This window comes from Oncorhynchus clarkii, chromosome 29 (genome assembly GCF_045791955.1).
Source record: "Oncorhynchus clarkii lewisi isolate Uvic-CL-2024 chromosome 29, UVic_Ocla_1.0, whole genome shotgun sequence".
Classification (NCBI taxonomy): Eukaryota; Metazoa; Chordata; class Actinopteri; order Salmoniformes; family Salmonidae; genus Oncorhynchus; species Oncorhynchus clarkii.
In genome coordinates this window covers 26,562,856-26,576,709 of record NC_092175.1, presented here as the reverse complement: position 1 = coordinate 26,576,709, position 13,854 = coordinate 26,562,856, and the positions used below count along the sequence as shown (strand labels likewise).

The 13,854-nt window shown below is 43.0% G+C and overlaps 1 protein-coding gene across 1 annotated transcript in view; it reads right to left on the bottom strand.

The window, feature by feature from the left end:
• Positions 1-13,854, bottom strand: part of LOC139387936 (small conductance calcium-activated potassium channel protein 2-like) — a 33,964-nt gene that overhangs the window by 5,146 nt on the left and 14,964 nt on the right. The window contains exons 3-7 of the mRNA XM_071134331.1: positions 9,453-9,871; positions 8,924-9,065; positions 8,506-8,616; positions 8,180-8,307; positions 5,778-5,786 (exon numbers count right to left, since the gene is read on the bottom strand). Coding sequence (XP_070990432.1) covers positions 5,778-5,786; positions 8,180-8,307; positions 8,506-8,616; positions 8,924-9,065; positions 9,453-9,871 — 809 coding nt within the window. The remainder of the gene's footprint in view (positions 1-5,777; positions 5,787-8,179; positions 8,308-8,505; positions 8,617-8,923; positions 9,066-9,452; positions 9,872-13,854) is intronic.

Sequence of the window (13,854 nt, the reverse complement as noted above, 5' to 3'; positions counted from 1 at the left end):
AAGCACATTCTAAAACGAGTAGCCAATGTTATTGCAAAAACAGCACTTTTATTGTTCAAGTAATCTGGCAAATTGAAAATAAAAAATGTACTAAAGTGTGAAAGACATCAGCATTAAAACGTTTGTGCAGCTGAGATGTTAGACTTGTCAGAATTCTCAATTTCACGGTTGGATGACCAAAAGCTGTCAAATGGTGTTGATGAACAAGGCAGGCAGGAAGCTGGGGTCAGAATATAAAAGCATCCTGCCCCCTCATACTCAATATTCTATGTCCTTCTGTGATTCAATGCTCCTGTGCGGTCCTGCATTTTCAATAGTTTCTTATTTGCTTTGCTATTCATCAGGGGGAAAACAGCTATGCTAAGCTTTTCAACACCCCTTTGACTTCTTTAAAGGAAGAATCTGCTGTTCAAACAATAGTGTGACCCCTCCACTGTTTCAAAAGCTGAGGGATGGGGTTGGAGAAATGTAACCACTCAAAATCATAGACAGTGCTATGGATTCAAGCACTGACCATTCATGATATCAAAATTATAGTTTTGAGGCTATACAGTGTTGGCTTACAATTACATTGTTTGTAAACAATGTTGGTTCGTTCTACCTCAAAGCACAAGAAAGAGGATTTCCACATCCACCAACTCAGATTGTGAAATAGTTTCTGCAGTTAGTAACATATACGATTAGCATTCCAGAAAAAGACTGTCTTGTTGAAATATAATTTAATCTCTTAAAAAAGCTAATTGTTTGCATCCAAATTGGCCTTTCAATAACTATAGTACCCAAAATTAGGACCAAACCTCTTCTTACCAATGAGTAAGACACAAGGAATCCCCCAAAAAATCATGCCAATCCCACACCAACAACCAGTATACAGTATCAGTTCTCTATGTTTGACAAGTAGCATGAAGCTGTGGCTTGGAGTATTACTTTTCCATACTATGTAATGTATTCACTGGTTATGTTTTTGTCCCCTTTTCAGAGAAATTAGTAATTGAAGTTGCTTGCATTATTTACCATGACGTAATAGGAAAGTACTAGGCTTTGACCACTAGATACCACTGTACCTGTTATACCACCACACATCAATGTTGCTGCTCTTGTGTTTATTAAATAGATCACATTTCCTTTGAAACTTTGGGTGGAAAACCTATATACACTGCTCAAAAAAATAAAGGGAACACGTAAACAACACAATGTAACTCCAAGTCAATCACACTTCTGTGAAATCAAACTGTCCACTTAGGAAGCAACACTGATTGACATTAAATTTCACATGCTGTTGTGCAAATGGAATAGACAACAGGTGTAAATTATAGGCAATTAGCAAGACACCCCCAATAAAGGAGTGGTTCTGCAGGTGGGGACCACAGACCACTTCTCAGTTCCTATGCTTCCTGGCTGATGTTTTGGTCACTTTTGAATGCTGGCGGTGCTTTCACTCTAGTGGTAGCATGAGACGGAGTCTACAACCCACAGAAGTGGCTCAAGTAGTGCAGCTCATCCAGGATGGCACATCAATGCGAGCTGTGGCAAGAAGGTTTGCTGTGTCTGCCAGCGTAGTGTCCAGAGCATGGAGGCGCTACCAGGAGACAGACCAGTACATCAGGAGATGTGTAGGAGGGCAACAACCCAGCAGCGGGACCGCTACCTCCGCCTTTGTGCAAGGAGGAGCAGGAGGAGCACTGCCAGAGCCCTGCAAAATGACCTCCAGCAGGCCACAAATGTGCATGTGTCTGCTCAAACGGTCAGAAACAGACTCCATGAGGGTGGTATGATGGTCCGACGTCCACAGGTGGGGGTTGTGCTTACAGCCCAACACTGTGCAGGACGTTTTTCATTTGCCAGAGAACACCAAGATTGGCAAATTCGCCACTGGCACCCTGTGCTCTTCACAGATGAAAGCAGGTTCACACTGAGCACATGTGACAGACGTGACAGTCTGGAGACGCCGTGGAGAACGTTTTGCTGCCTGCAACATCCTCCAGCAAGACCGGTTTGGCGGTGGGTCAGTCATGGTGTGGGGTGGCATTTCTTTGGGGGGCCGCACGGCCCTCCATGTGCTCGCCAGAGGTAGCCTGACTGCCATTAGGTACCGAGATGAGATCCTCAGACCCCTTGTGAGATCATATGCTGGTGCGGTTGGCCCTGGGTTCTTCCTAATGCAAGACAATGCTAGACCTCATGTGGCTGGAGTGTGTCAGCAGTTCCTGCAAGAGGAAGGCATTGATGCTATGGACTGGCCCGCCCGTTCCTCAGACCTGAATCCAATTGAGCACATCTGGGACATCATGTCTCGCTCCATCCACCAACGTCCACCACGTTGCACCACAGACTGTCCAGGATTTGGCGGATGCTTTAGTCCAGGTCTGGGAGGAGATCCCTCAGGAGACCATCCGCCACCTCATCAGGAGCATGCCCAGGCGTTGTAGGGAGGTCATACAGGCACGTGGAGGCCACACACACTACTGAGCCTAATTTTGACTTGTTTTAAGGACATTACATCAGTTGGATCAGGCTGTAGTGTGGTTTTCCACTTTAAATTTGAGTGTCACTCCAAATCCAGACCTCCATGGGTTGATACATTTGATTTCCATTGATCATTTTTGTGTGATTTTGTTGTCAGCACATTCAACTATGTAAAGAAAAAAGTATTTAATAAGAATATTTCATTAATTTAGATCTAGGATGTGTTATTTTAGTGTTATTTTTTTGAGCAGTGTATTTGGCTCATTATGAAAATAAATTGTCTGGTCAACCTCACAAGTCCTCTGAAGCAATTCAGTTTGTCCTTCTCTTTGCAACCTAATGCTTCAACCCAACTCTCCTTGAATAGTCCAACAAGTGGCATCTATCTGAGAGGACTATCTGTATGGCGCAATTCTCATATGAAGACTTTTCCAACAAGCCCAGAACCTTGATGGAGAAATGGGCTAGTGACTAAAATGTTGTGACAATCCTAATAAAATAATACATTGCATGGCAGTCTTATGTTTATCAATACAATTATCAGGAAACAGCTCTATATGTATTGGGATTAGTGACATTGCCATTTAACCCAATACCATTACCATTGCAAAACACTATACAGTGTGTGTTTGGGACTGTTACCCGTGAAGACCATTAGAGACCATAACATTGAAGCCATCAGAAATGCTGTAGCCTAATGGTTTGCTTGTTCACAAGGAATGGTCTAACAGTAACGAAGCCAGATTTCTTTCAAAGTGAATAAACCACATACAAAGGGGCCATTTCCTGGACACAGGTTAAGTGTAAAAGAAGGATAAACTGCATGGTTTTCATGGAGGACTGGCTTGAATTGTGACTGCAATTTATTTTCATCATAAGCCAAATCTATTGGTTTTCTACCCAAAGTTGCAAAGGAAATGTTGTGATATACAGTATTAATAAACACAAGAGACCAGCAAAATGGCTAACAGGGTGTGGCGGGATAGCAGGAACCACAGCATCTCGTGGTCAAATCCCTATACTTTCATACTACTTTATGTGAAATGATGCAAGTGACTTAAGTAACTCATTTCTCTGAACAGAGGAGAAAAACATGACCAAATTCACAATGAATAGATGACATAGTATGGAGAAGCAATACTCCATGCTGCAGAGTGATACTACTTGTTAATCATTGAAAACTGATATTGTACACTGGTCATTGGAGTGGGATTGGCATGGGGTGTGGGGGGTCAATGGGTGGCTTTTGGCATTTTGGGGGGCCTTACACATTAGTAGAAGTTGGGTCCAAATCGGATGTTGCGTACTATTATTATTATTGAAAAGTATATATTTTTATTTAACCTTTATTTAACAAGGCAAGTCCAGTTAAGAACAAATTCTTATTTACAATGACGGCCTACTCCGGCCAAACCTGGAGGACGCTGGGCCAATTGTGCGCCGCCCTATGGCACTCCCAATCCCGTCCGGATGTGATACAGCCTGGATTTGATGCAGTGCCTTAGACCGCTTCGCCACTCTGAATCCTATACATTTAAATGGCCAATTTGGGTGCAACCAATTTGCTTAATTTCAACAAGATAGTGTTTCAGGAATGCTAATCTTACCTGTTTCCAACTACAGAAACGATTTCAAGAACAATCTGAGATGGTGGGTATCATGGCTTGCTGAAATGACATGGCGCAAATCTGTAGTAAAACAAGTTTATATATTTGGGTTCTAATGGGGTACAACAGTTCATTTATCAATCCCTCATGGGATTAGTTGATGTTCTTCAAGAATCAATGGGAATATTTAGTTCATTTAAAAGTAAAGAAAATGGATGTAGCAATCACAGATGGCCCCTTTAAGGCAATATCAACTGTGCTGCACCATATCTTTTTTTTGCGGTTGCTATCTTTGCCTTGACCTGTTTACCTCGCTGTAGGAAGACTGATGCTAATTAGTCTTCAGTGTAATGGGCAGGCCGTTCTGCTGCCTGACTCTGCCCTGCCTGTCTTTACTACTGGGATTTGTGCTGAGGAGGAGAGAGTCTCACGCTGTGTCAGTTACAGCACAGCGTCTCTAAAGCAGGAGGAGTTCACGGAGGCTCACCCCGACCTTTGCCTCTCAGGTCGTGTCCCTGTTTCACACCCCCACTGAGTCGCCAAGCTAACGGACACATGCTGCTTCCTGTCCCGCTTCCTCCTGTACCCCTACCTTCCTCCCTGCCTCTAAGAGTGCAAGGTTGGTGTCATTATAAAGAGGACGATCTGTGTGCCTGCGAAAAAATCCTCTCATCTTCTCCAACATATTGGAAGACATCTGGTTGTGTACATGCATCATGCTAGTTGTAGGCAAATGCATCACACCACTAAGGGTGTTACGAGCCATTACGCTAGACTAATGAGTGTGGATAGCTCAGTGCAGCTATGCATGTCAAATGCGTCTTCCTAAAATCGGTGAATTCTGCTGGTAGTCATAATGGCCACTGTCTTTATTGCTACCAGTCATCCAAGAGAAAAATGGAGGAAATGCAAATGTTACAGGCGTCACAATGGTTTCACAAGCTGAAAGATGACCCCTAGCCCTGGTTAATGTAGCTAAGGCAGATTGATGGGGGAGTATGCATTAACCTGGACAGATGTGTTCTATTCTGTAGTTATTACAGCAAGCCTCTCCTCTCCTCAAGCACCAGCGGTCATCCTTCGGTTCATGAAAGCACAGGTTATTGGAGTTTAATCAGTGGATTTCTGATTAAAGATCAAATTCTCATCACATTCATGCAACAATGGAAAGAAAAACACCTTCCATCACCAATAATTGAAATTCATCAAGGGAAAGTTACATGGGAACATTAGCAGTGTATGTGTCTTCTCATTAATGAGGTGCACAGGGAAGGGGTTGGCATTGATGCTTAATTGGCAGATGTGTAATGCTTTGATAGATAAAAAGTAGGGCAGAATTGATCAAGAGGTCTTTGCTTTCTCTGAAGAGACCATGCTGGGTTTCTGTAGGCTAGTGCGTCATATTCAGTTATTTTGGCCTTATCATCATGCTGTTCAGCTAATGATCTAAAAGAGAAATGAAAATCTTGACGTTGTTGTTGTAACTGGCTATACAAATTGAAATATAGCGTTACAGACAAATGTACATTATGTGACATCTAATCAGTCATTGCTCGATGGGAAATCAAAATGTGTAGCTGTGGTATGAATTTCACTTATCAAATGAGGGAGTGACATTTTTAGTCACATCATTGAGTCAAAAAGACAAGCTCTCATTTGCATGCACACACCATATCTGTAGCTACATGTTAGGCGAAGACTTACTTTCGAGCTCTATTGCATTGTGTCGACACAAATAGGAAAAAAAGGAAACATAAAATAGACAAAATAATTATTACAACATCAGATAAATGTGTCCAGATGGCAGGATCAGTCTCCTGCTCAGGCCTGGGTACTGCAACCCCAATCCCACTGCTGCCATTTTGAATAACAGCAACACATACAAATCACAACACTAACATCAACTTAATACCATCATCCCTATCACCATCAGCAGCACCTCATAGCTATGCCTCACCTCAGGCCATCACAGATGGAATCATCGGGTTTAAAACTTCAATTGTCCTGTCACATTATTCTGGTCCGGCCCCTGCTAGCTACTCCCTGAGGTCCTGTCCTAATCCTCCCCTCCAGCCGGCCAAGTTTGTCAGGCATGCAGTACTGTATGTAAGACCAGCCTCACTGAGAGAACCAAAGACCAGACAGGCAGCCGTGGCAGGCTGACAAGTTGTCTAGCTAACATTTACCTAGATTTTCCCCAGGATCACACCATTGAAAAAGCCTCACTTCAGAAGAACAAAGTTAACTCCTCCTCCCCTCAGATCTGTCCCCTACATTGGTGGAGGATCTTACAGGGTGATTGATCCAGCTCTGGCATAGGAACTATTCATACTTTTTCCACCGCAATTGCCTCAAGACAAGTCACTGACCCCTCTCCAGCCCTCCACTTGAGGGATGAGCATGCTCCCAGGCAGACCCTGTATGTGGCCACTGACTCATCCCAACACACGGTGTAAGTACATCCACCCAGGCAAGCCACACTTGGAGCTGAACCCTGCAGCTGAGGCCACAGGCATCACTTGACTTAGCACACACCAGGAAGTGCTCTCAGAACCACAACTTCTCTGCTAAGACCCACTCCCTCTTCACACGGCTTACTGAGCCTGTACAAAAGGGGAGATGGACATGCCCTTGAACAAAGTGGTGGAAGTGGCATTTTACAGCTGAATCTGGTCCTGTGGAGATTCTGCCTAAACTCTGAGGGTTTCCTATTATTTGCTCGTCCTAAAGAAGAGGAGGTCGACATGATATGCTGTCATTACCACAAATAGCCCGAGGACATAATAACCCTGCCCGAGCAACTATGACAGAAGCCTATAAAACAGCTGCATTTTGGATGGGGGTTGCAGAAGCCAATACTCCCTTTTCAAGAATCAAACATTTTAATGTCGTCATTGTATACGATGCATATAAAAAAATAATCTTGAGCAAATGAAAAGCTGCACACAGGAGACCACACAGTTCAGTTAACACAGATGAAACATACAACACAGAAAAGGACATCAAAACAAAGAACAGTTTCACTGTAGCATCTGAATATAATCTGACCCTAATCATAATAATCATTTCAACCAAACCTGACCTCAAAAAGAAGAAATGTCTCATTGACTTTCATATGATAGTCAGTCGCTTAGTTAAAAGGTGGGGAATGCAGTGGTAAAAGTAGGCGTAGGTTTATAAAAAGAGAGAACATTAACATCAATAGGGTTTTGGAGATAGTCTCTGCTCTCTGTCTCAGAGACTACCTGACAAGTAACTGACTGATCATACAGGACTAAAGGAACCACACGGATGTGTAGGCCCAGAGGTCAGCATAACATCTGACTCCGATCTTAGATACACAACAGTCATGTTGACATGCAATAGAACTGGCAGGTCCTTACATCATGGTGATGCAGGATGAGATAGGGGGTGGGCAGAGAGAAGTTCTCCTGTCATCACTGAGAAGGCAGGTTAGTTTAGGTTGTGGTTCAAATGGTTTAGAGTTGTTTTGAAGATACTGGATTGCACAACCAATAATTAAATGCCGATAAGTTATCTGCAATTGAGAAAGAGCTCCCAGTCCTTTTACATTCTTCTGATCTAATAAGTCAGTTGCTTTCAATAAAAAGATTGAATGACTACTTTGCAATTCTTACCACATTTTAGCTAGTAACACCACTATGACACCATTATATTATAATATAGAATTTAACAGTTAGTATCAGAATTCTCTTACTACCAAGTCAACTTTGATGTTAAATAATTGACCTATGAGGGTTGGTTTCTAGACATTCTAGTGAATACTAATACAGCTAGCATGACTGCTACTATAATTCATTCCTTCTCAAAAGCTGTTAGGGCACTACTGACATGTTTTGGGACTAAATACTTCCCGACTCCATTCCAACTTATCAATATTACAAAACAATGGAGTGAAATGAGAAACAACAAAAGAAAGAAAGTCAACATTGTAAATACAGATTTGGGCTACAGGTGTCAAACAATTCAGATCTCAGGTTTGTATTATTATCTATGATCCTGTATGACAAAGTGTGGGACTGCAGATACCAGTGTGTAATAAGTATTTACCACACTGCCAGCAGCGTTTCAGACAGGGTACCTACTGATGAATGGCTTGGAGGAATTTCCTCTGGTGCTTCCTGACTCTGGCATGGTCCATCTTCCTCACAAGTTTGGTGTTCTTGTAGATGAGCCAGGTCTCCCTCAGTACATTTGCAGCTGTGTTTTTCACCTGGCACACAAAGAGCACGGTTAGAAACACTGTTCACGGTAAACAAAATACTACTCATGTAATGGAAAACATACTGTACTCATTTTCAACCATGCTTGGTCTTCCTGAAATAGAACACAATGGAGAAACGGAGGAGCTGAGATTTATTCTTTCCAATGTTTACACTTAAAACCACATGCAAGTAAAGTATTTCCTTACTCTTTTTGTCAGCTGGGTGTCCATCATAAAATTATGAACATGTTTTTCAGCTTTGGTTAACTCCAGTTTCTTTGCAACCACAGCCACTACCAAGGCTGTGCAGCCGGCTCCCTGGGAGGAACAAACAGACTGTTACACGTTGCCTGTATTTAGTCAGTTACATTTGTTTTTTAACCTTATTGGAATAATAGGGAATTATGCTATAAACAAAAAGGAAATCACAGATTCTGACTTCTGATATCCTCTGAATATGAATGTATCCGCACTACCACCCCACCAGAGATTTAAAAAATAAATATTGGCAGGTTTGGCAGACACATAAGGGCTGGATTTAAAGATATAACCTCATAATCAGCACTGCAAAAGAGAGCACAGCTGTGGCATGAGAATGTAATGTCATTTCTGCAGTAGGGCTCACCATAATACCAGTGAGGAGACAGACTCCTTTTCCACAGTAAGTGTTGGGTACCATATCCCCATATCCAATGGTTAGAAAAGTGATTGATATCAACCACATGGCTCCTAGAAAGTTGCTGGTTATGTCCATGTTGTCATGGTATCTGGAATGGAAGGTTCCAGATAAGTGTCAGACTGGAGTCAGCTTGCCAAATACTTAAACGTCTTATACATTATAGAAACATCTGTGCCTAATTCATGTGCAATATAAATAAGGTGTAAACAGATTCTCATACCTTCTAACAAGACGTAAACTATGGGCCATGATTGTCTATCTCTTGACATTTCCATGCAGAGAATCAGAATTAAATGCAACATGGTGGTATTGCTGGGAATGTGTGGATGGAGCACTACATCTGGATGGAAGCCTAAAGTATGACGCATAACGAGTTAACGCCTGTTCCCCCTGACCAAACCATGAAGCCTTATTTATGGTTCATGCAGTGTTTTGTGCAGCATAGCGTGACTGTGATAGGGCAGCAGGTCCAGACCTCTCGCAGGCCCTCACGGTCCACGCAGCGATGATCCACAACGAGATGGTAAAGACCAGCAACACGGTGCCAGGGCAGATGGTCATCAGGGTCTTCATGACGAAGCGTGTGTTGAAGTTGATCTTGTTAAGCGCCCCGATGCTGCGGGACGAGGCGTCTGTGAAGAGCTTGCTGTGGAGCAGCATGACGCGGGCGATGAGATACAGCCGTAAGAACATGGGGATGGACAGGATGATGTCCACGTCCGCGTCCGTCTTGGACGGGGTGTAGGAGAAGGCCAGGCGCGCTGTCCAGGTGAAGGTGTAGTTCCCTGGGATGGGGTGGATGGCGCACACCAAGATCTCCAGGCAGATGAAGAAGATGCGCTCGTAGGTCATGGCTATCCTCCAGTCATCTGCTGCATTGTCGACCATGAATAACTGAATAACAACATGGATGGAGGGGGAGAGGGAAACCGACAGGTTACTGAACAAGCTCTGGTTAGATGCAGCCTTGCATTTGAATCATGGTGGCATCAGACTAAATTGATCAAAACTTGAAACTTTACTACCACACTCAGTCAATGGAAATTCAGTTTCTGTCATGGCTGATTGGCATTCAGTGATTCCAATTATTAACTGTCAGCGTTCGCTACACTCTTCACAACATCTGTCACAGAAGTTTATGGGACCTCCTGCATGTGGCTATCATTTCCGATTCCAACGCATTAGACTGATGAGAACATCTGCCACTTCCCACATTGGTATAGGTCTCGTATTGCCTGGCCACAGAGCAGAAGATAGGCCACTCTACTGGGAGCTTCGATGTGGACGGATTTCAACACCTTAATGACTCTCCTCTATCCCAACTCGTACACACTCACTCATGCATGCTGTACCCCCTCTCCATCTCATCCTTTCCCGCTTGTCTCCTCTTACACACCCTTCATCTCTCTCACTCCAATCTAAAGCTCTCCACCATGCTACGGAGATGTAATTTATAGATCGCAGGTTAGAGGTTCTTTACCATTCGGTCATCCGATTTGCCACCAATGCTCCTTATAGGACACATCACTGCACTCTATACTCCTCTGTAAACTGGTTATTTCTGTGTACCTGTTGCAAGACCCACTAGTTGATGCTTATTTATAAAACCCTCTTAGGCCTCACTCCCTCTGAGATATCTACTGCAGCCCTCATCCCCCACATACAACACACGTTCTGCCAGTCACATTCTGTTAAAGGTCCCCAAAGCACACACATCCCTGGGTCGCTCCTCTTTTCAGTTCGCTGCAGCTAGCGACTGGAACGAGCTGCAGAAATACTTAAACTGGACAGTTTTATCTCCATCTCTTCATTCAAAGACTCAATCATGGACACTCTTACTGACAGTTGTGGCTGCTTTGCGTGATGTATTGTTGTCTCTACCTTCTTGCCCTTTGTGCTGTTGTCTGTGCCCAGTAATGTTTGTAGCATGTTGTGCTGCTGTCATGCTGTGTTGTCATGTTTTGCTGCCATGCTATGTTGTCATGTTTTGCTGCCATGCTATGTTGTTGTGTTAGGTCTCTCTTTATGTAGTGTTGTGTTGTCTCTCTTGCAGTGATGTGTGTTTTGTCCTATATTTTTAATCCCAGCACCCATCACCCAACACCCATCCGAGCACCCAAATTCTTATTTACAATGTCGGCCTACCAAAAGCCATGCGGGATGCATGGCTTTTGGTAGGCCAACATTGTAAATAAGAATTTGTTCTTAACTGATGTGCCTAGTTAAATAAATACATTTTAAAAAACGGTCTCACGATTCAATGTTTCGATCTACCCTGAACTAATGACCTTATTGCCCCATACCAACAGATCCACCTACCCCTCGGTGTCATTCAGTGAGAGTGATCTCTGACTGTGTTTGTGATCTAGATAAACTAGGTATGGCGTTTCCTTCTTCATCCTTTTAAATACTTCTCTGCAGATGGAGTAAATGCAATCAAGCCTCTCTAATGTTCCTCTCTACAGTTGTCAAATTATTCCCCTCTCTGACAAGCAATGCCGATAGTCTGCACTATCCCGATAGTCCAAAATACGCACTCAGCCGCTCCCTCCCTGCACTCAAATCACCTCGATCTTTGGGTTGTGTATGGGGCTGTCACAACTGGCGGGAGATATTTCACAAAACGTTGCCGTCAGCAAATTTCAGAGAGCTTTCTTTCACAAGGGTATATCCATCGTGACTATATGCCATTCAATATAAAAGGGAAATACAACAAATGACAAACCCCATTTTAACTGAAGCCATCATATGATGCTTTGTGATTAAATGAATGGTGCTGCGTCTAGAGACATCTGGCCCTCCGGTGTGTGGGGGAAAAAGATTATGCAAATATGTTTTTGATCTTTCTTCTGACTTTACAAACAGCGTTTTCTTCCTGCTTCTGTTTGAGTATCTGTAATTGGTCCTGTAAAGTATGTGCTTCCCATGGCTCCTCTCTGTGCAACACAGTGATCTACAACCACGAAACAAGAATTAAAGAACATTTTAAATTCAGGATGAATTCATATCAAACAAAAAAACGAAGAAGTCTGAAATCCATCACATATCAGCCAAAATGTGTTAGCAGATCAGTCAAAAACATCAGAATGTTTAATAATTCAGATTTCCTGATGAACACAAAACCTTGGGAGATAGGTGAAGTCGCACATGATGACTTGACATCCTGCCAATCAACCCCCATTTAATACAACTCCAGGATCCTTGATGGTGGAAAAAAGTGCTGTCCCATTCCTGGATGCGTAAATGGGATCAATGAGATGTATTTAGAGATAATAATACATGACAAAATGTTGAATCTTGAATCATTCAACATATATATATATATCCCACTGCCAAAGAAAGCTTTTATTCCACATCTTTAGCTCAAGGACACCCTGACAATAACAAATGTACACCTCCAGGATTTTTGCGCTATAGTGCCACCCACACCAGACACACACACGCACGTGCACTGCACATACTACAGCCCTCCAATCCCACAGGCACACTGACACTACAGCCACCTACACCACATTGCCACACAAAGAACATTCCACTTCAACATCCGGGCAAATTTCACACTCTCATTAAAGCTAACCTGCAGGCCAAACGCTTCCCACAGACAGCTGCAGGAAATTCCAAGCAGTTACGTGTACAAAACACTCCCACGCAACATCTCTACCAAATTCATTCATCAAAGCAACACATTTAAAAGGTTCCCCCACAAAGATCATTTTAAAGCACACAACTAAAGAGGCTTTTGCCCATACGTAGCAACATCTAGCTCCTTGAGAGCACTGACATCTATCAGACTCTGAGGCTGAGAGACGCTGTAACACTAACCAGGCTCTCTGTTGGTATAGCCCTGCTTGTTAAGCCGTTCCAAGGGAGTGTAACTTAGACATGGAAACGCAAGCTGTTACTCCACTGTGTTGTGACAGACGCTTTCTTACTCCCAGACCTAAGCCATCAAAACAGCTCAGACACAATATCGTCTTTCTTACTCCCAGACCTAAGCCATCAAAACGGCTCAAACACAATATCGGCTTTCTTACTCCCAGACCTAAGCCATCAAAACGGCTCAAACACAATATCGTCTTTCTTACTCCCAGACCTAAGCCATCAAAACGGCTCAAACACAATATCGTCTTTCTTACTCCCAGACCTAAGCCATCAACACGTCTCAAACACAATATTGTCTGCACACAGCACAAAAAGCTCTCATTTGAATAAATAATAATGGCAACAACTTCATGTGACAAAAGTGTTTTGAAAGTTTGTTGCTTTAAAACAATGTAATTAAACATTTAAAACTCGGTTACATAAGGAAAGCCTACTTGGTTGGTAAAAGCAATTATGGTAATGGAGGACCTGAAATACAATACTCGAGCTCTTTACCTCTCAGCATTAAATATTCCATGCCAGTAGCAGAAGCACTAGTTATGAGAGGGACTTACATCTGCAGCTGATAACCTGGAATTATGTATGTGGCATAAGGGACAGCAGTCATGTCTCTTTCTACAGTATATCATATGCACATAATTGATAACTTGTCTAGGTTATATCCTGCTAGAATAAACTAGATTGAAGGGGTTTATGGCTTACGAAGTTTAAAAGACCCTCAATGCTACAACAATAGTCCGTCCTATGATCCATGGCCTAATAAAGAGCATACCAGAGAAGGGCCAGAGAGGGACAGAAGAATAGAAAAGCCCCGTTGACGAGCCAAACAAACTCTCAGGTCACTCAGCTCAAATCCTGCAGGGCTAAGAGCCATTTCACCCACATGGACCAGTGGACCACACACAAAAGCACATTAGAAAATTATATTTATAGGAGAGGGCAACAAAGCACACATGCACGTGCACACACACACACATTGTATAACAGCGAGAAAG